Source organism: Lathyrus oleraceus, chromosome 4 (genome assembly GCF_024323335.1).
Source record: "Lathyrus oleraceus cultivar Zhongwan6 chromosome 4, CAAS_Psat_ZW6_1.0, whole genome shotgun sequence".
Taxonomy (NCBI): Eukaryota; Viridiplantae; Streptophyta; class Magnoliopsida; order Fabales; family Fabaceae; genus Lathyrus; species Lathyrus oleraceus.
This window is the reverse complement of record NC_066582.1, coordinates 283,322,947-283,347,720: the sequence shown is the minus strand read 5'-3', so window position 1 is coordinate 283,347,720 and position 24,774 is coordinate 283,322,947. Positions and strand designations below refer to the sequence as shown.

Sequence of the window (24,774 nt, the reverse complement as noted above, 5' to 3'; positions counted from 1 at the left end):
CCCGTGCACGTTGTTCCGAAGAAGGGGGGGGGGGGGGGGGTTACCGTGATCCGGAATGACAAGGATGAATTGATCCCCACTAAAGTTGCAACGGGGTGGAGAATGTGTATTGATTATAGGCGGTTGAGTACCGCGACTCGAAAGGACCATTTTCCACTCCCATTTATGGATCAAATGCTCGAAAGACTATCGGGCCAACAATACTATTGTTTTTTGGACGGCTACTCCGGGTACAATCAAATTGCGGTTGACCCGGCCGATCATGAGAAGACGGCCTTCACGTGTCCGTTTGGAGTGTTCGCATACCGAAAAATGCCCTTTGGGCTGTGCAATGCACCGGCGACCTTCCAACGATGTGTGCAAGCCATTTTTGCCGATCTAATAGAGAAAACAATGGAAGTCTTCATGGATGACTTCTCGGTATTTGGTGGGACGTTTAGTCTATGCTTGGCAAATTTGAAAACGGTGTTGGAAAGATGTGTGAAGACCAATTTGGTGCTTAATTGGGAGAAGTGTCACTTCATGGTGACCGAGGGGATCGTGCTAGGCCACAAAGTCTCTAGAAGGGGGCTTGAAGTGGATAGAGCTAAGGTTGAAGTGATTGAAAAATTACCCCCTCCAGTGAATGTGAAGGGCATCCGAAGCTTTTTGGGGCACGCGGGGTTCTACCGGCGCTTTATCAAGGACTTCTCAAAGGTGGCTAAGCCTTTGAGCAATTTGCTCGCCAAGGACCAGGTATTTCTCTTCACCGAAGATTGTTTGCAAGCTTTTGAGGCTTTAAAAGAAAAATTGGTTACCGCTCCAATAATAGTCGCTCCCGATTGGAATGAAAATTTTGAACTAATGTGTGATGCGAGTGACTATGCTGTTGGAGCGGTACTTGGCCAAAGAAAAGACAAAACTTTTCATGCGATACATTATGCGAGTAAGGTTCTTAACGAGGCTCAAATAAATTATGCCACAACGGAAAAAGAACTACTTGCAATAGTGTATGCGCTAGAAAAGTTTAGGTCTTATCTTATAGGGTCTAAAGTCGTTGTGTACACCGACCACGCGGCGATTAAATATCTGCTAACCAAACCGGATTCGAAGCAAAGGCTCATCCGTTGGATCCTCTTGTTACAAGAATTTGATGTGGAAATAAAAGACAAGAAAGGGTCGGAAAACTTGGTAGCGGATCATTTATCCCGCTTAGTGAATGTGGAGGTTACCGCGTCTGAAAAAGAAATCCGGGAAGAATTTCCTGATGAAAAACTGTTTAAAGTTCAAGTTAGGCCGTGGTTTGCAGACTTTGCAAACCACAAGGCTAGTGGTTTTGTGCCTTCCGACCTAACTTCGAACCAAAAAAGGAAGTTCCTTTCGGATGCGAAGTATTATGTTTGGGATGACCCATACTTGTTTAAGTTGGGTAGTGATAACCTATTAAGGAGATGCGTAACTGGAGATGAAGCCCAGAGCATCCTTTGGCATTGTCACAACTCGCCTTACGGCGGACATTATAATGGGGTTAGAACGGCCACTAAAATTCTTCAATCGGGATTTTATTGGCCCACTATTTTTAAAGACGCACATACCCATGCGCAAAGTTGTGACAGTTGCCAAAGAAGCGGTGGGATAGGTAAGAGAGATGAAATGCCTCTCCAAAATATCCAAGAAGTGGAAGTATTTGATTGTTGGGGCATAGATTTCGTAGGACCTTTCCCACCCTCTTATGGGAACGAGTACATGCTTGTTGCTGTCGATTATGTCTCTAAGTGGGTTGAGGCGATTGCCTCACCTCGGGCGGATGCGAAAACGGTGATAAATTTTTTAAAGAAAAACATATTTTCCCGTTTCGGAACCCCCCGAGTGTTGATAAGTGACGGAGGGTCACACTTTTGTAATGCACCTTTGGAAACTATTTTAAAACATTACGGTGTATCGCATAGGGTGACGACTCCGTATCACCCACAAGCTAATGGGCAGGCTGAGGTCTCTAATCGTGAGATTAAGAGAATCCTCGAAAAAACCGTGTCTAATTCAAAAAAGGAGTGGTCCCAAAAATTGGACGAAGCATTATGGGCCTACCGTACGGCCTTTAAAGCTCCAATTGGCCTAACTCCCTTTCAATTGGTATTTGGTAAAACTTGCCACTTGCCGGTTGAATTGGAGCACAAGGCCTTGTGGGCCCTAAAATTTTTAAATTTTGAGAATGAGTTGGCCGGTGACAAAAGGAAGGTACAACTACTTGAGTTGGAAGAGATGCGCAATGCCGCATACCACTCAAGTTGGTTGTACAAGGAAAAGGCAAAAAAGTATCACGACAAGAAGCTCCGTAACAAAGAATTTGTGCCCGGACAATTGGTCTTATTGTTTAACTCCCGGTTGAAATTGTTTCCCGGGAAGTTGAAATCAAAATGGTCCGGGCCATTTCGGGTGAAAGATGTGAAGGAGTACGGGGCTATTGTTATTGAAGACATAGACAAGAAAAATAGTTGGACCGTGAATGGCCAACGATTGAAAGTTTATCTCGGCGGTCATGTGGATCGCGAGAGCTGTGCTTTGCTGCTTGATGCTCCTCTGTGAGTATCGCACCGTCGAGCTTAGCCGACGTTAAACAAGCGCTAGTTGGGAGGCACCCCAACATTGTAAGTATTTACTGTTTTTTGTGTTGTGTTGTGTTGGGTTTCTTTGTGCTTAGACCATGCTGTATGAACATGAACTGCTGCCTTTGAAAAGGCAATTGCTGTCATGCTCGCTTGCTGTTCGCTAGGCGAGGCAGTAGCGAGCTGATTCGCTAGCTGCTCGCTAGGCGAAGCAGCAGCGAGCGCTGCATGACAGCACTTGTTTAAAAACTCAGCAGGGCACTCATTTTTGCCCTAACACAACTTTGCTGTCTTGCAACCCTGCTGAGAACATTTTTACAGAGCTCTCCACACTCTCTCATTTGCATCTCTCTCACCAACACTCTCTCTTTTCGGTCGATTGCAAATCCTACTCACTTCACATTTCCAAATCCGTGTAACTAAGGTTTGCCCTACTACATTTTTCTTTTTGTTTGAACTCTAAATTTCCAATTTCAATTGCAATTAGGATGAGTGGAGTATGGGAAACATTAGGTTTGCATGTGGTAATTTAGGTTTTGCAAATTCGGATTTTAGGTTTTAGAATTGGGGATTTTAGGTTTTGAATGCAAATATGTAATCCCCAATAGTATAGAACGATTATTTACTTGTTAAAACATTAGGTTCTGATGTTGGAACCATTTGAGTATGGGTTTTGGGGGAGAATCTTTGAACATGCTGAAAAACCCCAAAACCCGTAAGGTTCGCTAGCACTCGCTAGGCGAACCTGGGGCGAGCGTTCGCTGCCACTTCGCTAGGCAAAGCAGCAACGAGCATGTCAGTCTTTTGGATATTGCTTTGATGTCTAATCTGTTTGTTTGGTGTGTGTTGTTTCCTCTCATATTTTGCAGATGGAGTCAAGGTCTGGAGCGCCTAAGAAAAGAAAGGGAGCGACTACTTCCCGGACCGTGCCTATCCAGTTTGACCAAGATAAGTTTGTCGGCCCGAAGCAGGCCGCCAGATACATTTCTCTGGAGAAGCGGAAAATTCTTCCAGAGAAGCGATTCCTGATCAACCCACAGGGCACTAACAAAAATTTTGCCGGGTTGATTGACGCGAAGAAATGGGATCGGTTGATTAATCCTTTGGAACATTACGACATAGCTACAGTGCGGGAATTTTATGCTAACGCACTGCCCGACGACGACGAGCCCTTTACTTGGGTATCTAAAGTGGCCGGGCGTCAAATTGCATTTGATCGGGATGCAAATGAGCTGAAGTCCGTGATCGAGAGCGGGCTAAAGTCGGGGGCTCGTGTTAATTGTCCCCTAGCTTTCCCGTGCTTGATCATGAGTTTATGCATTCAGGCAAGGGTGAGACTTCCGTCTCGGGGTCAGGTAAGGATCCCGTCACCTATCGATGACCGGTATGTGGCCAAATATTGTAGAGCGAAGAATGCTAGAGGCAGTGCTGCTACAGGGAGTACCAGGGCTTCTGATGGTCCTAGTACTTCTACTCCTGGACTTGATCCCTACCTCCGAGCTGTGTGCGATTACAGTTTTGAATGGATGGCGGCATCCCAGAGAGCCATGACAGATATGCACAACTGTATGCAGAGGTTAGAACTGCAAGGAAATGACCCCACCGGTGCTCAGGCATTGTTGGCGCGTGAGCAGTTTCTGCTTAACGCAAACTGGCCTGTGGACAGGCCTGTCTATGGTGAGGGGGTGGGCGCTGATGCTGATGCTGATGATGATGATGATGTTGATGATGAGGCTACCGGTTCTGATGCCGGTAGCGAGGAGGAGTCCTGAGCCCTTAGAGGGTTAAGTTTTTGTACTTTTCAGTTTTTATGTTATTTTTATTTGTATTTTCGGATTTTGTATCTTAACTTTGGTGTTGTACTATTGGGGTGTTTTGTCCCCCATGAACAAATTTATATTTTCAGTTAATGTTATTTATTTCTGTTTTTAATTTTGTTTGTTTAATAAATTTTTGGGTGATTAAGTGGCAAACCTTCTAGATTGGTTGCTCCTCAAGAAGTACCCAATGAAGGTGCATCCGAGCTTGGATGGCAATGATAAGAATAAACAAGTGAATGAAGCTAAGGTACATAGTTACCTCCGGCTAATTTTAGAATGCATTAGGAACTTTACTCTTTTTGGTAAATTGAATATTGTCTTTTTGCAACATAATAGAATGAATGTTTCATCTAGAACTTAAAACCACAAATTGTGAGGAAACCTCCATTGTACACTTAAATGCTGGATTCTAATAAGTTTTGTTGATTCATGTGATTCATGCTTTGTCTTTTATTATTGTGAAATTGTGGAAGTAATTAGAAATGATCAAGGCACTTGTTTTCTTTTGAGCACAACTACATCCAAAAACAACTTACCTATGAGCAGAGAGAGTATTTGTTAACCCCTTTGAGCTTAAACAGTTGAATCTCGGCTTGAAATAAAGCGAGATCTCAAAAATCTTTTTTTTACAACCCGGAAAATCTTGATTATTGTTCTTTTGCCGTAAAAAGTTAAGAGCATTCACTTAGGGTGAGTAAGAAATAAGTTGGGGAGAATTGGTAAGTACCACAACTCTTGAAAATAAAAATGAAAAACCGAGCAAGCATAAAAAAATATATGTATAGAAAATATAGAAAAGAAACATCTGTTTTGTATATTTGATGTGAAAGAAAAGAACAAAAATAGAAAGAATGAAAATGAATGCTTGCTTGGAAGAAAAATAGTGAAAAATAAAAATTGAGTTGTGGAATATGTGTTGTGAAGGTTTCAAATAAGAAACAAATGAAACAAAGTCGAGATGTGTGAATAATACTGTGAATGTCTCTTTTGCATCGGCACTTTCGTTTCAATGGCCTTAGAAATGACCCTTGTTTGTTAACCTAACCAAGCTTCAACCGAAAAGCCCTTAGTGATCTTTATGCTTCCACAGTACCATTTATAATTGTTAGACATTGTATGAATCTATTTGATTTCTTCATTGTTTGTTAGAGAGTGAGATTATTCCCGCGGTTGCAAACGCGTAAAATCTTCATTCCTTATTCGAAGAGGAGAGATAGGATGATTCATTCAGAATAGTATTGTTGTAGATAGATAAATATTTTTCATTGCTATTTAAGTTTTAGTTCTTGTGTATTATTTTATTCGAACCGTTGGAAACTTGTATATGCGGATTTCGCTTGTGTTTGAGCCGTTTATCCAACTTCGGAGAAACCTTTTTCTTAAAGCAAATCCTCTTGTCCTTCAAGAGGCATACTTTGCTTGAGGACAAGCAAGAATCTAGTTGGGGAGAGTTGTTAGATGCCCAAAAGTGCTTATTTGAGCTATCATATGTGGGCATCTTTCACTCTATTTCCTTGCTAAATTGTCTAAATCACCTTTGTTTTAGATGAAATGCATTACATTGATAAACAAGCTTGGTGCCTTTGATTTGTGTGTTATTGTGCAGGAAGAAGGCATGAAATAATTGAAATTTAAGACACAAGAAAGTTGGCAAAGGAACCAAAGAAAAACAAGCATTCATCATCATGCTCGCTAGGCGAATGCTGTGGCGAAGCCTGCTCGCTAGGCGAGCGCCCAGCGAAAAGCTCCAGTAAAATGTCAATAAATTCGCCAGGCGAGCTGATAGCGAAGGTGGTAGCGTGTTCGTTCAGTTTTGGTGGAAAGCGCAGCCAGCACTCACTCACTAGGCGAAGCTCTAGCGAGTCCCCAGCGAGCATTCTAGTAGCAAAACCTCTCAACCTCGCTGGGGCGAAGGTTGGAGCGTGTCCTTCGCTAGGCGAAGGTTTGTTCGCTAGGCGAACATGACAGTTCAACAGACCCTGTTTCTCTGGGCACAGGTGCCTTGTGTGCCACAATTAGACCCTCGCTAGGCGAGCCTTTCTGCTCGCCTAGCGAGCATGACAGCCCAGTACTACTCTATAAGTAGCAGGTGCCACTTTTGAGCACCATACCTAGTTTTTACCTCATTTTTCCACTTTTGTACTTTTGTTAGATATTTTTACAGCATTGTTCTTGGGAGCTTTTATGCCCTAGTTTTCATTTCTCTTCATCTTGTAACCATCTTCTACAAAAAGAAGGTGGATTCCCATCCAATATCGATTATCCGACTTGGATGTTGATCAACCTTATTCCGAAACTTGCCGACCAAGCTACCATGAAAATGAGTAGCTAAGTCCTCCATTTGTCAAGGTTAGATGTAGGTGATTACTAGCTTTGTGTGTAAATGTAAGGATCTTCATGTGTAAACTCTTTAATGGTGAATATAAGATGAAAACTTTGTTTCTATTTAAAACTCTTTGTGTTGGTTTATGATCGAGAGATGTTTACCAACTCTTGACCTAGGTTTTCATCCAATCTTGTTTGTTAGCTAGAGATAGTAATGAATGATTTTAATCACCATAAGGTTGAACTAAAAAGTTGTCATTTTGATAGATTATGTTCGAGAGAAACAATGGATCAAAATGGCAAAACTCACAATGGGTGTTCGACAGAAACACATTGGGAGGACCTTGTGAAATAATTTATCATCTAAAGGAGTTTATAAGATTGTTGACAGAACAAATACATGCAAAGTGATCATCGAACCCTAACTTTGGCAATATTTCTCATTTATTCAAATCATAACTTTTACCGCAATTTATTACCTTTTTATGCGAGATAACGTGACAACCAACCAAAACCTTATTGTTACATTGAGCTAGAATTAATACAACCATCGAACGGCGGTGATATCTTACAATCCCTGTGGATACGATAACAAAAACCCGACACGTAAATTTACAACAAACAGTACCCAATTTTCATTGGGTCCAAGTGGGTAAGTGCTAACATGGTTGCCTTTTGGCTTCCATTGATAAATACCTTTAGGAACAAGAAATCTCCTAAACTTGCATTTCTCAATGGTATGGCCAGCACGACAACAATAATGACATAAACCATGATGATGTGTTTGTTTATTCTTGTTCATTAAATCCATTGGAATAAAAGAGTATCTTGCATATGGTGGATTTAATGACTTCTTAAACAACCTAGAGTCAACGGCATAAGTAACCTTAGGTTGTAAAGCTTTTTCCAATTTGACCTTGAGAGTGTTTACCTCTTTTTGCCAAATATGACAAGCTTCACAATACCTAACTTTACTACATCCATCAATGTCAATATTTTTTGAATTTTCTGCAATACTAGCTTTTAACCATTCTAAATCTTTTTCAGCTTTGTATACTTTACCTTCCAAAAATGAAAAAATTTGTTTATCGAAAGATAATCTTTTAAAAGCATCTACAACTTCGTTATGCAGTTTTTCAAAAGCTATTTTCAGTTCAGAAAAAGTCATAGAAGAGAAATTATTATAGTAGGCTTGTTTTACCTTTTTATCATTGATTTTCTTCTTGTGGTAGGATAGATTTTTGGTGTGAGCCATAAGGCACAGATTTGCGGTTTCATCACTATCACTTGAACTTTGTGTGCTTGATGAATCACTATCACTTTCCCATGCAATGTAAGCTCTTCTTTGTTTGCTGTACCCTTTTGTTGGAGCTTTTCCTTGATCCTTATACTTCATAGGACAGTCTGTTTTATAATGTCCAGATTTACCACAATTAAAGCAAGATCCTCTTCCTCTACTCTTCTTATTCTCTTCCTGTTTTGAATTTGTAGATTGTCTTCGAAACTTCATGAGGTTTTTGTCGGAATGCTTGACTCCGTTCTTTCGAATGAATCTATTATATCTCCTTACAAAAAGTCTCATTTCCTCATCATCTGAATCTTTGTCACTACTAGAATCATTGTCACTTTGCTCTTTTCGTGAGGACTTAGAGCTAGAGGCCACAAGAGCTATTGGCTTCTTCTCTCCCTCTTTGTCTCTCTTATTTTCCTTTTCCTTCTTACTTTTGTTCTCAAACTTTTCAAGACTTTCTAATGCTTGCTGATGTTCTTCCAGCTTTCCAAACAGAGTTATAATCGTAAGTGTCGTTAGATCGTTGGCTTCCTTAATAGCTGTTACTTTAGGTTGCCATTCCCTGCTAAGACATCTTAGAATTTTATTAGTAGCTATTTCATTGGAAACAGGTTTTCCAAGTGCATTTAACCGATTAGTGAGATGAGTAAATCTCTTTTGCATGTTGGAGATAGATTCTCCTTGTTTCATGCGAAAGAGCTCAAACTCTTGATTGAGTGTGTTAATGCGAAACTGTTTTACTTCAGTAGTACCCTCATGGGAAACTTCTAAAGCATCCCACATTTCTTTAGTTGTCGTGTAATGGGATACCCGATAATACTCATCAACACCAAGTGCTGAAATTAGCATATTTCGAGCTCTCCAATCACTCGACCACTTTTTCTCATCCTTCTCATTCCAATCAGCTTCTGGTTTAGGAACTATGGCGCCAGCCGCATTTGTCATAGTAATTTGAAAAGGATCATTTTCAATGGCAGCCCATACTAGCCTATCAACAGAATTTATATGAACTCGCATGCAGTCTTTCTAGTAGCCGTAATTTTCAACGTTGAAAATCGACGCTCTATTATACGCCCCCTTTGGTTCAGAATCCATATCGTTACAGGCAGCCACAGAACACCAGCGAACCGGTGCTCTGATACCACTTATTAGACGGTGTGGCTAGTGATCGAGAGGGGGGGGGGGGTGAATAGATCACCTCTTTAAAATAAACGAATTTAAAAATCTTGTCAGAGTTATTGAAACTTAGCGGAAAATTACAGTCCCGAATCGACTTCCGTCTATTCTGAACCGCTACTAGAAAACCGGACACACGAATTTATTGCTGGATTTGAATTAGAACGATAGAGATTATTAACACCAGAATCTAATCAAATTAAATGCACTTATCACTAAATTCTATTTCCAATGAATAAAACTCAGCAAACAGTTTTGTCAAACATTTGGTGTGTATGTGATCAATGATGAACAATGATGGAGTTTAGATAAAGAAGTTTTCTTGCCACTATTGTATCACTAAATGTACAGCCACAACACACCAACTGAAATCACAAAGCTGTTGAAAACGTAAAGAGAGATAAGGAAAGAATACGATACGCAGAGATTTGGTAAGGAAGTTCCCCACTGTCGTCCTCGCGTGTGGGTACGTCTCCCTCTCAATTTCAAATGAAATTGAGAACTGTAATTATCAATAATGCCGAATTCGTTGATACAAGGTTACAATACACAGACAGAAATCTAAATCCCAAGATCTTCTTCTTGTATAAAACCTCCACTTGATCTGAGCTCAATCAAGAATTTCCTGCAAGAAATTGCAAACAATTCACCGGTTCCACGACCTGTTTGCGAAATTACCCAATTTCCAAACCTTACGCTATGGCTGAATCTGTTATGCAAACGTGACTAACAAACCCGCAAGAACACTCCAGTTCTTGAAGGACAAACCAGTTGGTTTTTCCTCGAAACCCCCTTCAACCTTCAACTCAGCTAGATCCTCGATCGTTCCACTGAACACCTCAACTAGATCCTTGATCGTTCCACTGAATGTTATCTCGTTGATCCTTTAATCCAAAGAACAAGAATTATTATGTGTTGATGTTCTTGAAGAAAAGAGATTGAGAAGATGAAGAAGATGAAGTCTCTTTCAGGTTTCTAACTGCTCAAACAATTGCTGCTACACACTCCTTTGATTTGTGTTCAACTGTTTTTCTCTTCTGAATTCGTTCCTTTTGCTTTGCTGTCAAAATACTTCTTATATGTGAAAGACAGAAGCTGTTAGTAGACAAAACAGAATTATGTATTGATACAAGAGGTTATGCATCGATACATACTGTAGCTTTGATTAATTTTAGAGAATTAATGTAAGCATGTATCGATACAAAGCTCGTATGTATCGATACATAGAGCATTTTAACTAAGCATGTATCGATACGAAACTCGTATGTATCGATACATAGAGCATTTTAACTAAGCATGTATCGATACAAGACTCGTATGGATCGATACATACTGAAGCAAAAACGTTTTGTGATTTAAAACACATTTATGGATCGATGCATATGAACATGTATCGATACATACCGACACAAAACAGTTTTTATGAGTTCTTTGAAGAGTTGTATCAATGTGGATCTTTATGTATAGACATGAAACAATAGTATAGGCTAAAAACACAATTGAAACATGTGAAATAATGCACAAAACAATTGGACAATGATCACACAATTTGCTATCATTCAAAACTTATTCAAAGTAAAGAATTTGCTCACAGATGCAAGTACCAAAAGTATTGGCCTTTAGGGCTTACACCAACAGAGATGACACTCAGAGACATCGTGATTTCATCTCCCGCTTGGTTAGATGTCTATCACATTTGACGATGTCTCATGTTTGCTACATCTTCCGATTAGGGGGAGACTCGTAAATAGTGGGAGGATTACCAAAGACAAGGCACTCGAGATGATGGTAGACTATCTAGGGACTGACCCAGGGGAGGCGAAGGCAGAGTTGGATAGGACCAGGGGGAACATGCTAGATTTGAATACCTGAAAAAGGTATATACAAAGAATCTGTAAAGAGCACATTAGGCTACAGGTGATAACGAGCAGGCGGGGCTCCATAGAGCGCATGCTATGAGATCTTACTTGCTATATTTGGTTGACACTACGACTTTTATGGACAAGAGTGTCCCTTATACAAATGTCGTTTACCTACGGTACTTCCAGGATTTCGAGCGGATCCATGAGTACAACTAGGGGACCACTTGTTTGATCTACTTGTACTCGAAGTTACCAAAGGGCTGTAGGTGGAAGACGAAGCATGTCACATGCAACATCATACTATTGATGGTAATATTTATTGGTCTTTTAATATTTTTGTATTGTTTTCATTTCATTTTTACAACGCCATTACTTATGATTCGTGTGTTCCAAATTTTTCAGGCTTGGATCCTCCAGCACTTTCCGTGCATCTCTCGTTGGGTGAGTGTACCAACTTACTCTAAGGATATGTGACGCGCTATTGCATTTGCCTTGCTCAGAGGGAATGGGGTGACTGAGCCGTTCAAAGTGTATCTTGACTGCTTGGTTGCCGAGGACATGCACTTTAACAACTATGTCAATCACCGTGAGACATGACCATTTGACGAGATAATGTTATACTCTGGATGGTTGGCTTGCGGATCACGTCTCACTGCTCCTCATCTGCCAGAGCGCGTCATGCGGCAGTTCGATTGCACTAAGACCATTCCCATACACCCTGTTGTCTCTACTCCTCCTGCTTTGACACATACACAAATGGATGACATGTTTGATGATTATGAGAGTCACCTGGCACCGAAGGAGGCACAAAGTATCATAGCCCCTAGCGACTGGAGCCACGTGGACGGGTACATCAAAGAGTTCTTCAGGGTGTCACATCCATATATGGTGCAGGCTTCTCTAGGAGACCCACCTAGGCCAGCTCATCAGGAGATACTAGAGGAGGAGCAAACACAATTAGATCATGCTAAGGATGTATTGCCTAGATACCGTCGCATTATGGGGATTGTGCATGTAGGCATTGACAAAAGTATCTTTCCTGATGGGTCTAATGTGAGACATGTCCTAGATGCCATCATGACGAAGGCACAAAGGGCATTGATGTACTGGAGACAACACCAGAGGATGGAGAGAGATTGATGGTCGAGAAGGCAGAGGAGAAATAGGAGGTAGATGCGATGTAGTCCGGCATACACAATAATGCATTAATATATAGTTGTAATATTATGGATTATATTCTATTTTGACATCATGCTACTTTATCTTTGTTCTCGACTTTTTTGTGCCATTTATTGGTCTTTCATTTATATATATGATATTTTTGAATTATCTAAATTTATGTACATCATTGTTTGTATATCGATTGTATGATTTAAATCTCGTCACATAAGATGTTACATAATGCTCATAACATGTTATTCTGATATGTTCCGGAGATGCATCTCCGATATTATTTTGTATATGCATCTCCAAAATGTTTTTATAATCAATCAAAAATTGATACGTCCGGAGATCATCTCCAAAATTTAAAAACATTTAAGTATTTTTGAATGATATTTAAAAAACATGAATAGCATTAATAAATCTCTTATTTTTAAAATTTTGGAATTCAGGCCTTAAAAGTTAGGAATCGAGATCTAGTTTAGACCGTTAAATTACACATGCTTAGGGACCAAATTAAAAAAAGTTTACATAAACAAGGAAGAACAACATTGAAATATTAATAGAGCAGTCGAAGACCATTTTCTTTAGTTTATTAGATTTTTTCCCCAACATTTTTGTTGATCGTAAACGTCATTCTCTCCTTTGACTGAAAAACACAATTTTCTTTCTCTCCATTCCCACTTCCTAGTCAGTTAGTAAGCACCACTATCAACTCTGTTGTTTGAATCAATTTTCATTTAGCCGAATAAAATCATTTGCATTGGAAAACACATGCTCACGAATGAATGCAGAGACTGCAATCCCTTATTCGAAATTCACCCATTACACTGCCTTCTCTGAAAGCAACCCATTGTCTAGCAATCAAGTCAGGTTCCATAGTAGACCTCTACGCAGCCAACAACCTCATAACAACATATTCAAAATGTTCAGAACTTCCCCTTGCTCATCAACTGTTCGACGAAATGCCTCACAGAGATACTGTATCATGGAATGCAATCATTTCAGGTTACGCAAACACCGGGGACCTGGATTATACATGGAAGCTCCTCAACAATATGAGAATCTCCGGTCACATAATTGACAGCCACACATTTGGGAGCATTCTCAAAGGCGTTGCTCGAGCTTGTAGCCTTGATCTTGGGAAGCAGATACATTCGGTTATGATTAAGATGAGGTTTAATGAGAATGTGTTTTCAGGGAGTGCACTTCTTGATATGTATGCCAAGTGTGGCAGAGTTGATGATGCATTGGTTGTGTTTCGGTATATGCCAGAGTGCAATTTTGTGTCGTGGAACACGTTGATCGCTGGTTATTCGCGAGTTGGTGATGTTGACATGGCGTTTTGGTTGCTGAGATGTCAGGAGTTGGAGGGTGTTGGGATTGACGATGGCACGGTGGCTCCGCTTTTGACGTTGCTTGATAGTGTTGAGTGTTGCAGTTTGGTAATGCAGCTGCATTGTAAAATTATGAAACATGGGCTGGACGATTTTAACATTGTCGCAAATGCCCTTATCATGGCGTACTCAGAGTGCTATTGTCTACAAGATGCGGAGAGAATGTTCGACGCTGCTGCCATGTGTCGTGATATAGTTACATGGAATTCCATGCTTGCGGCTTACTTGCTTCACAAGAAAGAAGATCTCGCGTTTGAAGTTTTCATTGACATGCAGAGTTTTGGGTTTGAGCCTGATGATTATAGTTATACTGGGGTAATCAGTCATTGTTTTGTCAAACAGCACACAAGCCGTGGAGAATCTTTACATGGGTTGGTGATTAAAAGAGGGCTTCAGGTTTCTGTGCCTGTTTCTAATGCTTTGATTGCCATGTATCTTGGATTTGATAATAGGGGCGTGGAAGATGCATCGAAAATTTTCTTTTCCATGGATGTTAAAGATTGTTGTACTTGGAATTCTGTTTTGGCAGGGTACGTGCAGGTTGGTTGGAGTGAGGAAGCCTTGAGGTTGTTTGTGCAGATGAGATATCTTTTTGTAGAAATTGATGACTATACTTTTTCCGCTGTCATCAGATGTTGTTCAGATTTAGCAACACTGCAGCTAGGTCAACAGGTTCATGTTTTGTCACTTAAAGTAGGCTTTGATACAAATAAATATGTCGGGAGTTCATTGATCTTCATGTATTCTAAATGTGGTGTCATAGAAGATGCTAGAAAATCTTTTGAAACAACTTTCAATGACAATGCAATTGTTTGGAACTCGATCATCTTTGGGTATGCACAACACGGACAAGGAAACACTGCACTTGAACTCTTTAACTTAATGAGAGAGAGGAAGATGAAACCTGATCATATAACGTTTGTCGCAGTTCTCACTGCATGTAGTCATACTGGGCTCGTAGAAGAAGGCCGGAAAATTATACAATCTATGGAGTCTGATTTTGGTATTCCGCTGCGAATGGAGCACTATGCTTGTGCAGTTGATCTCTATGGTCGGTCTGGGCATCTAGAAGAGGCAAAAGCTTTGGTTGAAACAATGCCTTTTGAACCCGATGTAATGGTGTTGAGGACTTTATTAGGTGCCTGTAGAAGTTGTGGTGATATTGAATTAGCAAGTCATGTGGCAAAAACATTGCTAGAGTTGGAGCCTGAGGATCACAGCACTTATGTTCTGCTCTCGGACCTTTATGGGCGTCTGAAGATGTGGAATGAAAAAGCTAGTGTAAAAAGGCTGATGCGAGAAAGACTCGTGAAAAAGGTTCCTGGTTGGAGTTGGATAGAAGTGAAAAATGAAGTGCATGCTTTCAATGCTGAAGATCACTCTCACCCTCAGAGCGAGGAGATATACAAACTGCTACTACAATTGAAGGATGGGACTAAGTTGTTTGATAATTTGTAGGTCATACGTTATTAAAGGGGATATTACTGCAGTGTTTGGATTTACTAGATGGTTATGAATTATGATGATCAAATTTCTTATGATTAAAGTGTATTTTTTATTGTTTGATTGGAAGATTTTGAAGATGGTGCCATATTTTTAAAATGCACTCTACAACAATTTATATTGCAAGGCAAAGGTCTTTTGCTCTCTGTGACTATGTCATGATGCAATTGTGACGATGTTTGTTTGCTTTTTTCTGCGATGTAATGCAACCATGACTGCAGCCATAATTTAAAACTGGTGTGCACCATGTCTCTTCACAAGATGCCGACATTTATTTCATAAGGGAGAAATTATCCTGTGCTTCATTTTCAAAGAAAAGATTATTCTTGTTATAAAGTTTACCCTTTTATTTGCATATTGAATACCTGCGATTGCCATATAGGACTGAAGGAGTTCCTGCCAGCAGGTTCGAAATGAGGTATGCCATGATGTTTATAATATTACTTTGAAATGGTGAGAAGTAGTAAATGTGCAGTATCACCAAACGAGAGTAATAATTTCCAATTAGAAAGAAATTATTCCTAAATGCTTCTGTTCATATCCTTTAGTTTTACTTTTTAATGCAAGCAGAATATGCACACATCTGATCATTACTATGGCATAAGTCAACTGATACTATTTGAAGACAAGAACAAATTTATGCCAAATATTGGGGCTTTAGTTCGCTGCTAGTTGCATATACCAGTCAGTGACCTGCAAAACATATTTGCTTCAAGCTTAAAAAAAACTTATCTCTTGTATAGGTTCCAATTCCGGCGAAGTTTGTTTATTACAATCTAAACAGGTACAATGCAAGAAGTAGAAATTCATATGTTACCAGCTCTTGAATTTTTCCCTTCTCTATTTCTTTTTGCAGAAAGCTGCAGATAAGAAGATGAATACACAATCATCAAAAGAATTCCTTACTGAGTGAAAGGTTCTTCTGACACAGTCTCATCACTTGAACTTGGTATGACATTTTCCCAACACTGATATTATTCAACATTTGAATCTTAAGAATTTTTAGCGTTATTATACAAAAGGATGGGGGGAAGCTCACGAAAAAACTATGCAAAACATATGGCAGCCAATTGAGTAAAATATAAAGGATAATTTTCATTCTTTTGTTGTATAATTCAGTGTTCTTTTTATAAAGTTGTTCTATTTATTGTCCCCTCTTTTCTGAACTTTTAATTAAGACAGAATCAGGCAAGATCACTACTAGCTTCGTAAGTTCCAATGATTTATTGCTGGAAGTTTTCACTAGTTACTTGAGAGGTCTTTGAATTAGTTATATATGTCACACTTGGTGTGAATGATTTATATGCTACAACTTAACTTGAGTGGGAGAGTTGATATATTCTACTTATAGGAATATTAAGTAATTAGGATAGACATGATATCGGAGTTATTAATATTATACAACTAATATTGATATTATATATTGATTCTCTCGGTACCTATATAATAAAGTCTTATCTCACTAGATCAAACGGCACTATAATGTTCTATCATATATCACATCTCCATCCAACTCATTAATCTCTATACCTTTCCTAATAGTTTTTCTAGATTTTTCTCTATCTCTAGTGATTTGACTATCATCATTCTCATCTATTCTTCTTACTATAAAATCTACATCTATATGTCCAAACCACCTCAGCCGAATTTCCACAATCTTTTTTACTATAGGTGCTACCCCATCTCTCTCAAGTCGTATCATTCTTAATCCTATCTTGTCTAGTCTCACTACACATCTAACACAACATTCTCATCTCTACTGCGTTTATTTTTATTCTCATATTGGTTCTTTACCTCCCAACATTGCATCCCATACAACATCGCCGGTCCTACGGATGTACGATAAAATCCCCCCTTCACTTTGAGAGGTACCTTTGTGTCACATAAAACACTTGAGATCCTCTTCCATTTCTACCATCCAATTTGAATTATGCGGATTACATCTCTTTCTATTTTTCCGTCATCTTGTACTAAGGATCCAAGATATTTAAACCATGTAACTTGTATTATTTCTCCTTCGTTAGACACTTCTAAGACTTGTATCCCAGTCTCTAACCTCCCATTTAATTTTCCGACTCGCAAAATAGGACTATATCATATGCACAAAAGCATGAATCTCGGTGCTGACTCTTGGATGTATTATTTAAATACATCTAAAACTAAAGTAAAAAAGATAAAGTTTAGAGTTGATCATTGGTAAAATCTTATTATTATCGGAAAATATTATGTAGCTCCACCCTTTATTCTCACACTAATTGAGACCCCTTCATGCATATTCTTGATAGCTTTAGTAGGAAAGCAAACAACTAGTTAATCCATACCATTATATAAAGGCAGCTCCAAAGTTAGCTATTTCTAACTACTATTTATTTTGGTCAGACAGTTTTTCTGGACAAATTTAGAGATTTTCCCCTTACAAATTTACTCTTAACAACATAATCCTTTTTCAAATTCAAGTTTAAAACATAGAATACGAATATTGGAAGAATTGATAACATAGATATTAAAAAAGTGAAATGAACGAATTATATTAAAATAGATATTACTAAATAAAGCATAATTAAATATATATAAATTAAAATAGAATAGAAAAAAGCAATGTCCGTCTTTCTGCTAGTTAATAATGTACATCGGATTTATTCATCTGTTTATCTATTTGTTTAAAAAAATCCTTTGTAGTTTGTATATGCTCACTTACAGCAACTAGAGTATTCTCATCTAATCACCATTGAGGAGTAAGAGAAATCTATGGCTTCTTTAGATGATAAGGTTGGTAATCATATAAATGATGATGTTGCTTTCTCCATTTTGTCAAAACTTTCTCGAAAGTCTCTTAAGCGATTTACTTGTGCACTTAAATCATGAACATTTGTTTGAAAACCTTAATTTGACAACGATGTTCTATAACAATTTCATATCTAAACATCATCTCTTTACAATGATAACTATCATTGCTTATTGTATTCGCTTTCTAGTAAAATGTTTGAGAATAAGGTCAAGTTAAATTGGCCGCCTCCATTTCAAGCTGATGACATTAGGATTAGTATTTTGGGATCAGGTATTAATCTCACTCTTTGTCTCTATCAAGACCATGCAACAATAGTGCTATGGAACCCAACTATTGGGAAATTTAAGGTCATTCCTCCTAGTCCCATTGACTCCATACCATATGTCACCGCTTTGGTTACTCTTCATGGATTTGCTTATGATTACAAGGTGATTCGGCAGACAAAGCTTCTTCAAAACATGGACTTTGAAGGTGATTCGATGGTTGTTCCAATGAGACCTAAGCATATATGGGAGATATAAGTTTAAAAAGTGACTAATGGAGAAATCTCAGCGTCGTTATGTCTCCTTGTGATACAAGTGTTGAGGTGTACATGAATGGAGTTTGCCATGGGTGGGGAGATACATATGATTGGCCATATTTGGCATCATTTAACATGAGTAATGAGGCGTTACTTACAACGTCCTTACCCCAAGATCTGTATGATAGTTTTGAATGGTAGTTTTGAATGGGTGGAGTGATATTTGTAGAGGGGTTAAATAATATGTCCATTGCTCTCAAATCATGCAAAGAAATATAATTTTCATATATAAGTTTTAGGTGAAGTCGGTGTGAAGGATTCATAGATTAAACTTAGTCGTTGGACCTTTACTTTGTGTTGAGTTTCCTATTGGAGTCGGGAAAAAATGATATGTTCTTTAGAAAAAAAAAACGATAGGAGAGTTACTTCTATGCCGAATGGTTATTTATAAGCCAAAAATCTTCTTCTGATTGGATGACTAAATAATTAATGATTAGGATGATCAAGTCGAGTGTTATGAAGTTTTTGATATACCAATAGGTTTTTCCATTGCTCATATACCCATTTTCAAGCAAATCAGACATAAATATTTATATGAATCTTGCTTTATTAATATTATTTCAATGCTTTACATTCTATCTGCATTTTGTTCTGACTTCTGTTGGATTTTGTTACCATTATCAACAGATCACCAACACTTTCCATAATACATGCTACTTAGTGTTGGATTGACAATGAATTTAATAGAATCATTGTGTGCTACCTTGATTTTGGCTAAAAATTTTCACTTGTTTAACAATTTGTAGCTACTATTAATTATAACAATGTTTACTATGTGTAGTTATACTAGAAAAGGGATGAAAGGCTGGCCAAGGCACAAGTATTTGTTGGGCACATAAGGCTCAAATAATGGCAAAGCAACATGGCTTTAAATCAAATGTAAGAGGTGGAAAATTCAATTTACTTTAGATATAGGGCATTATTATAATTATAATAATATTCTTCTGTAATTGGAATCCAAGTTGAACTTGACTCATTGGAGTGTACTGTATTTTAATGGCAGGCCTAAACGAGAAGGGAAACTATGGTACTAAAAACTTGAAACCTGAGAACAAGAAACATGTGCAAGCATGTGCTTTCAGTTCCCACCACAAGGTCCAGCTAAGAATCAATGCTAGGCTATACTAACAGCATTATACACTATCAGCTCCCTGCTTCTCAATCACTGCCAATGACAGTCACTTGTTTGGTCTTATGTAATTTTTCACAACTGTAAATTTCAGTTTATCACTATTGTATTGAATCTTGTAAAAAATTGGTCTTGGTTGCTATGGTTTTCTTTTTTTTAATTGAAATAACAAGTCCTACAATGAGTAGTTGATCGATAAGTTAAAAGTATGCACAAATATGATGGGGGTGAAGTTCAAATTGGTTTGAAAATTTTGGATTATAGATCTCTAACTTTTGCCACTAAAGTGCAATACATCAACAGCACCCCCAAACATTGACAACTAAAGTGCAAAACACTTTTGCATAATGATATTTTAATTTTATCCGACTGTATTAGAAATCCTTAACAAAAATAGTGTATGTTGTGTGCACAAAGGTTTTAATTTCTCTTTTAGCTACATGACTCATAAGGTATTTTTATTATTTGAATTTAGGAAAAATGTTCTTTTTACTTTTATGGGTGCTCTCACACCATTGTAAAAAGTCAGAAATGCCTTAGCGTCCAAAGATGCATCTTTGAACGCACATTTTTCACATACATTTTAGTTGAAATTATAGAAAAACTCATATTTTATTAAAAGTAGATTTGGAGATGCATCTCCGTACGCGTAAAAGATTAATTTGGAGATGCATCTTCGTAACATACCTTAGTTCAATATTCGTTGGATTTTTGGAGATGTAACTCCAGAATATGGTCGGTTAGTTCTAACCAGAAACAACCAAGAACAAAGGCAACATAATGTAAAAACAACATAATTTAACTTCAAAATAAATATTACATAGATAAAAGTTAAGGTTAATTTAACTTCAATATGCACATGGTGGAGAAAGCGGCTCTGACGATATGTCACTTATGGAAAATACTCAATCGAACAATGAGCAAACCAACATGTGTTATATGGATTTAGGATGCATCAACCACATGACTGGAAATAAAAATTGGTTTACCAAATTAGATGAATCAGTCAAGAAAGTTATCAAGTTTGTAGATGGAAGGCATGCTACATCACAAGGAAGAGGAAACATCATTGTGGTTAGAAAGAATGGTCGAAGATCCAACATTACTGACATATTGTATGTACCTTCAATGACAAGTAACTTGATAAACATAAGTCAATTACTTGCCAAAGGGTATAACATGAAGTTGGTGAAGGAAGGTGTATAATGGTGAAGGAAGGAAGATCCTGAAGGCACCATTGGCAGATAGCATAACCTTCAAGATTGAGATCAACACGGCTGATCACAAGTGTCTTGCTTCGACTACTGTCGAAGACAAGAACTGGCTATGGCATCACATGTATGAACACCTAAAATTAAGAGGTCTAGGTATGCTCAACCAAAAGAAGATGGTGTATGGCTTACCTCAAGTGAAAGAGCCAAGTCAAGTATGTGAGGAATGCTGAAAAGAAAAGCAGGCTAGGAAGGCATTCAAACATGACTTGTCTATGAAGTTGAGAGAAAAACTGGAGCTTGTTCACTCTCACATGTGTGAACCTTTTGAAGTAAGGTATAATGGAGGTAACTTCTATTTCTTAACTTTCATAAATGAATTCACTAAATATATATGGATTTATCTTATTGAAAGTAAGAGTCAGGTATTCACACAGTTCAAGAGATTTAAATTGCATGTCAAGAAACAAAGTGGATGCAAGTTAATGAAACAAAGGACAGATGGTGGTGGTGAATACACCTCTAGAAATTTTGCAAGATTTTGCACTGATGAAGGTATAAAGTATGAGGTCATTACACCCTATACACCTCAACATAATGGTATAGATGAGAGAAGAAATAGAAGTATATTGAACATGACTAGAAGCATTTTGAAAGCTAAAGAAGTGCCAAAGAGATTTTGGGTGAAGCAACTTCGACAACAATATGCATTTTAAACAGATGTCCAACAGAGAAGATAGTTGATAAGACACCTTATGAGGCTTGGACATGACATAAGTCAAATTTTAGTCATCTTAGAGTATTTGAATCAACGTGCTTCAGGCATGTACCTGAATAATTGAGGAAGAAACTAGATGATCGGAGTCCAACTATGGTGCTCATAGGTTATCATTCGACTGATGCATACAAAATGTATTCACCAAATGATGATAAACTTGTGATCAGTCGAGATGTTCTTGTAGATGAAAGCAAAGGGTATGATTAAAGTCAAGGGTCAGTTCAACAGGAGAAAGAAACAGTCACAATTGTGCTTGATGAAGACCAACAAACTGAAGTCACAACCAATCAAAATGAAGAATCACCTGAGCAAAATTTTAGGAGATCGACTAGAGCAAGAACTGAGTCGACAAGACTAGTTGGATATGATAGATTCCCATATCAAGCAATTGATGCAGACAATGACTTAATAGAAGAAGTAATGATGATGGCTGAATCAGAACTAATCGATTTGGATCAAGCCATGAGTGATTCAAATTGGTTAGTAGCCATGCAAGAAGAACTCAACGCAATCGAGAAGAACAAGACCTAAAAACTTTTTGAAAAAGCAATCAAGAAGTCAATTGATGTGAAATGGGTCTACAAGTTGAAGTTAAGACCAAATGGTGAGATTTCCAAGCACAAAGCAAGATTGGTGGCAAATAATTTTCTGCAAAAATATGGTATTGATTTTGACGAAGTTTATGCACCTGTGGTAAGGCTGGAAACCATCAAAATTGTTGTGCCGACTGCAACATACAAATGACGGAAGATACATCAACTAGATGTAAAGTCAGCATTTCTGAATGCACCTTTGGAAGAAGAAGTCTATGTCAGTAAACCACCAGTACTCGAAATTAAAGGGAAGAAGTCGAAGGTATACATATTGAGGAAGACTCTCTATGGTTTGAAGCAAGCCCCAAGAGCTTGGAACAAAAGAATAGATAGATTCCTGATCAACACAGGTTTCTTGAAATGTGTCTAAGAACATGGAATATATGTCAACAATGCAACAAGCTTAGTCGAGTTATCATATGCTTGTATGTGGATGATTTGCTTATTACAAAAGCAGAGAGGAAGAAATCAAAAGAGTCAAGTTGAAGTTGATGCAGGAGTTTGAAATATCTGACCAAGGAAATTTGTCATATTTCTTAGGGATGGAATTTAAAGACACAAGTGAAGGAATGTTTCTGCACCAGACGAAGTGTATGCCCATGACATATTAAAGAGGTTAAATATGAGTAACTGTAATGCAATTGTTACACCATTAGAGACTGGAACAAAGTTGAGAAAGGAAACAAATGACGATTTTGCAAGTGCAACACCATACAAACAAATCATTGGATCCTTGAGATATCTTTGCAATACCAGGCCATACATTTGTCAAAGTGTCGGATTATTGAGAAAGTTCATGGAGAAGCATTAAGAATGTCATCTAACAATAGTAAAGAAAGTGTTAAGATACATCAAAGGTACGCTTGATCATGGTGTGTTGATGTCGAGGAAAAAGAAGACCAACACAAATGTAGAGGTATATGGCTAAACTGATTCTGATTCAGTGGAGATCAAGACGAGAAGAAGATTACTATAAGCTACATATTCATGATTGGAGGTGCGCCAATCTCATAGAGTTCAAGAAAGCAAAGAATTGTGAATTTGTCATCTTGTGAAGCCGAGTACATGGATGCATCATATGCAACATGTCAAGCATCATGGATAAAGATGTTGTTCGGAGAGCTCAAGATAATGGAACCCCTAAGAAAATGAAGTTGTTTATCGACAACAAGTCAACTATCAATCAGACGAATCATCCTATATATGTGTCGTGGTCGAAGTAAACACATAGAGAGGAAGTATCATTTTCTGAGGGATCAAGTTAACAAAGAAAAGCTTAAACTTGAGCATTGCAAGACATAATATCAACTAACTGACATACTCATCAAACCCCTGAAGAAAGTCAGGTTTGATGAATTGAAGAGAAACATCGGAATATGAAGTCTCGGAAACATGAATTAGGTGGTTGCTAGAAGTTTTAATTCATATTTTGAATAAAAACTAGTATTCGACTGTGTCGAAGAAACTAATCGAAGAAGTAGGAGTCACCCTTATTCGACAGAGTCGAATACATATATATATATATATATATATATATATATATATATATATATATATATATATATATATATATATATATATATATATATATATATATATATATATATATATATATATATATATATATATATATATATATATATATATATTCGTAATTTTAAAATAACAACTTCATTCTATAATCATTTTACGTTTACTCAATATAATTTTCTTCTTCTTAAAAATCCTAACTTTCTTTTCTTCTTCTATAATCATTTTACTATAGTTTCTTCTTTATTTTTGAAAGTAAGGTGTCTGAAATGATCTCTTCGAACATGATCGAAATGAACATTTATGAAATTTCTAAATAAAAATGAATGAGATAGATTGAAAATTTCTCCATATCTAATCAGTTCAAAAATTAGATACCAATTGAGAGTTTAACAAAATTGCTACCTCATGAATAGTCATTATCAATAGCATTAGCAACCACATGGCACATGTAGTGTGTCCTAGATCTATTGTAAAATACAGCTGATTGATTTAACTTATCTATAAAATTTGATTCGTCGTGCATACAATCATAATTCTAGTCTTTCGATTATAAATAAAAATTCAAATTTTTATGATTTGTTTTAAAATTCTAAATATAAATATAATATCTAAACTATTTGATTTTAATCGAACGAGAACATATAGAGAGATGGATGCACCTATCTAGCTAGCTAATTGATAACCATACTATATAGGATAACAAGTATCCATCCATCCATGAACGTGCATAATAATAATAATAATAATAATAATACATTTTAACACAATCATATCATATCATATTCCCCCTCCCTTTTCCACTTTTCTCATATGTGGTGAAATCTCAAAAAAACATTTCATCATCCCATAGAGCTTAATAATTTGATTGCCACGAGGGAGACAAGACCTACAAATCCGCAAAACACTTGAAAACCCTCTTAAAAAAACTGACTGAACGTGCATGAAATGGACCACACACACACACACCATGAGCTATATAGGCCATACTTCCGGTTAACACGCTGCCAAATCCACCCACACTCCATCTCTCATCTTTAAAAAG

At 37.6% G+C, this 24,774-nt stretch overlaps 2 protein-coding genes and 1 pseudogene across 2 annotated transcripts; all 3 read left to right on the top strand.

Moving 5' to 3' along the window:
- The first annotated feature begins 11,671 nt into the window (after nt 1-11,671).
- LOC127137124 (uncharacterized) lies at nt 11,672-12,199 on the top strand. Its single transcript, XM_051063609.1, has one exon. It carries the CDS (start codon nt 11,672-11,674, stop codon nt 12,197-12,199), a length of 528 nt encoding a protein of 175 aa, XP_050919566.1.
- Nucleotides 12,200-12,689: 490 nt separating this feature from the next.
- Nucleotides 12,690-15,266, top strand: LOC127075119 (putative pentatricopeptide repeat-containing protein At3g25970). The gene has a single exon (XM_051016566.1). It carries the CDS (start codon nt 13,009-13,011, stop codon nt 15,073-15,075), a length of 2,067 nt encoding a protein of 688 aa, XP_050872523.1. The 5' UTR covers nt 12,690-13,008; the 3' UTR covers nt 15,076-15,266.
- Nucleotides 15,267-16,078: 812 nt separating this feature from the next.
- LOC127075120 (uncharacterized) lies at nt 16,079-19,041 on the top strand (annotated as a pseudogene).
- Nucleotides 19,042-24,774: the final 5,733 nt, after the last annotated feature.

What these genes read in the sequence shown, in the direction of transcription:
- LOC127075119 (XM_051016566.1), top strand. Translation starts at nt 13,009, where the DNA reads ATGCAGAGACTGCAATCCCTTATTCGAAATTCACCCATTACACTGCCT.
- LOC127137124 (XM_051063609.1), top strand. Translation starts at nt 11,672, where the DNA reads ATGTTATACTCTGGATGGTTGGCTTGCGGATCACGTCTCACTGCTCCT.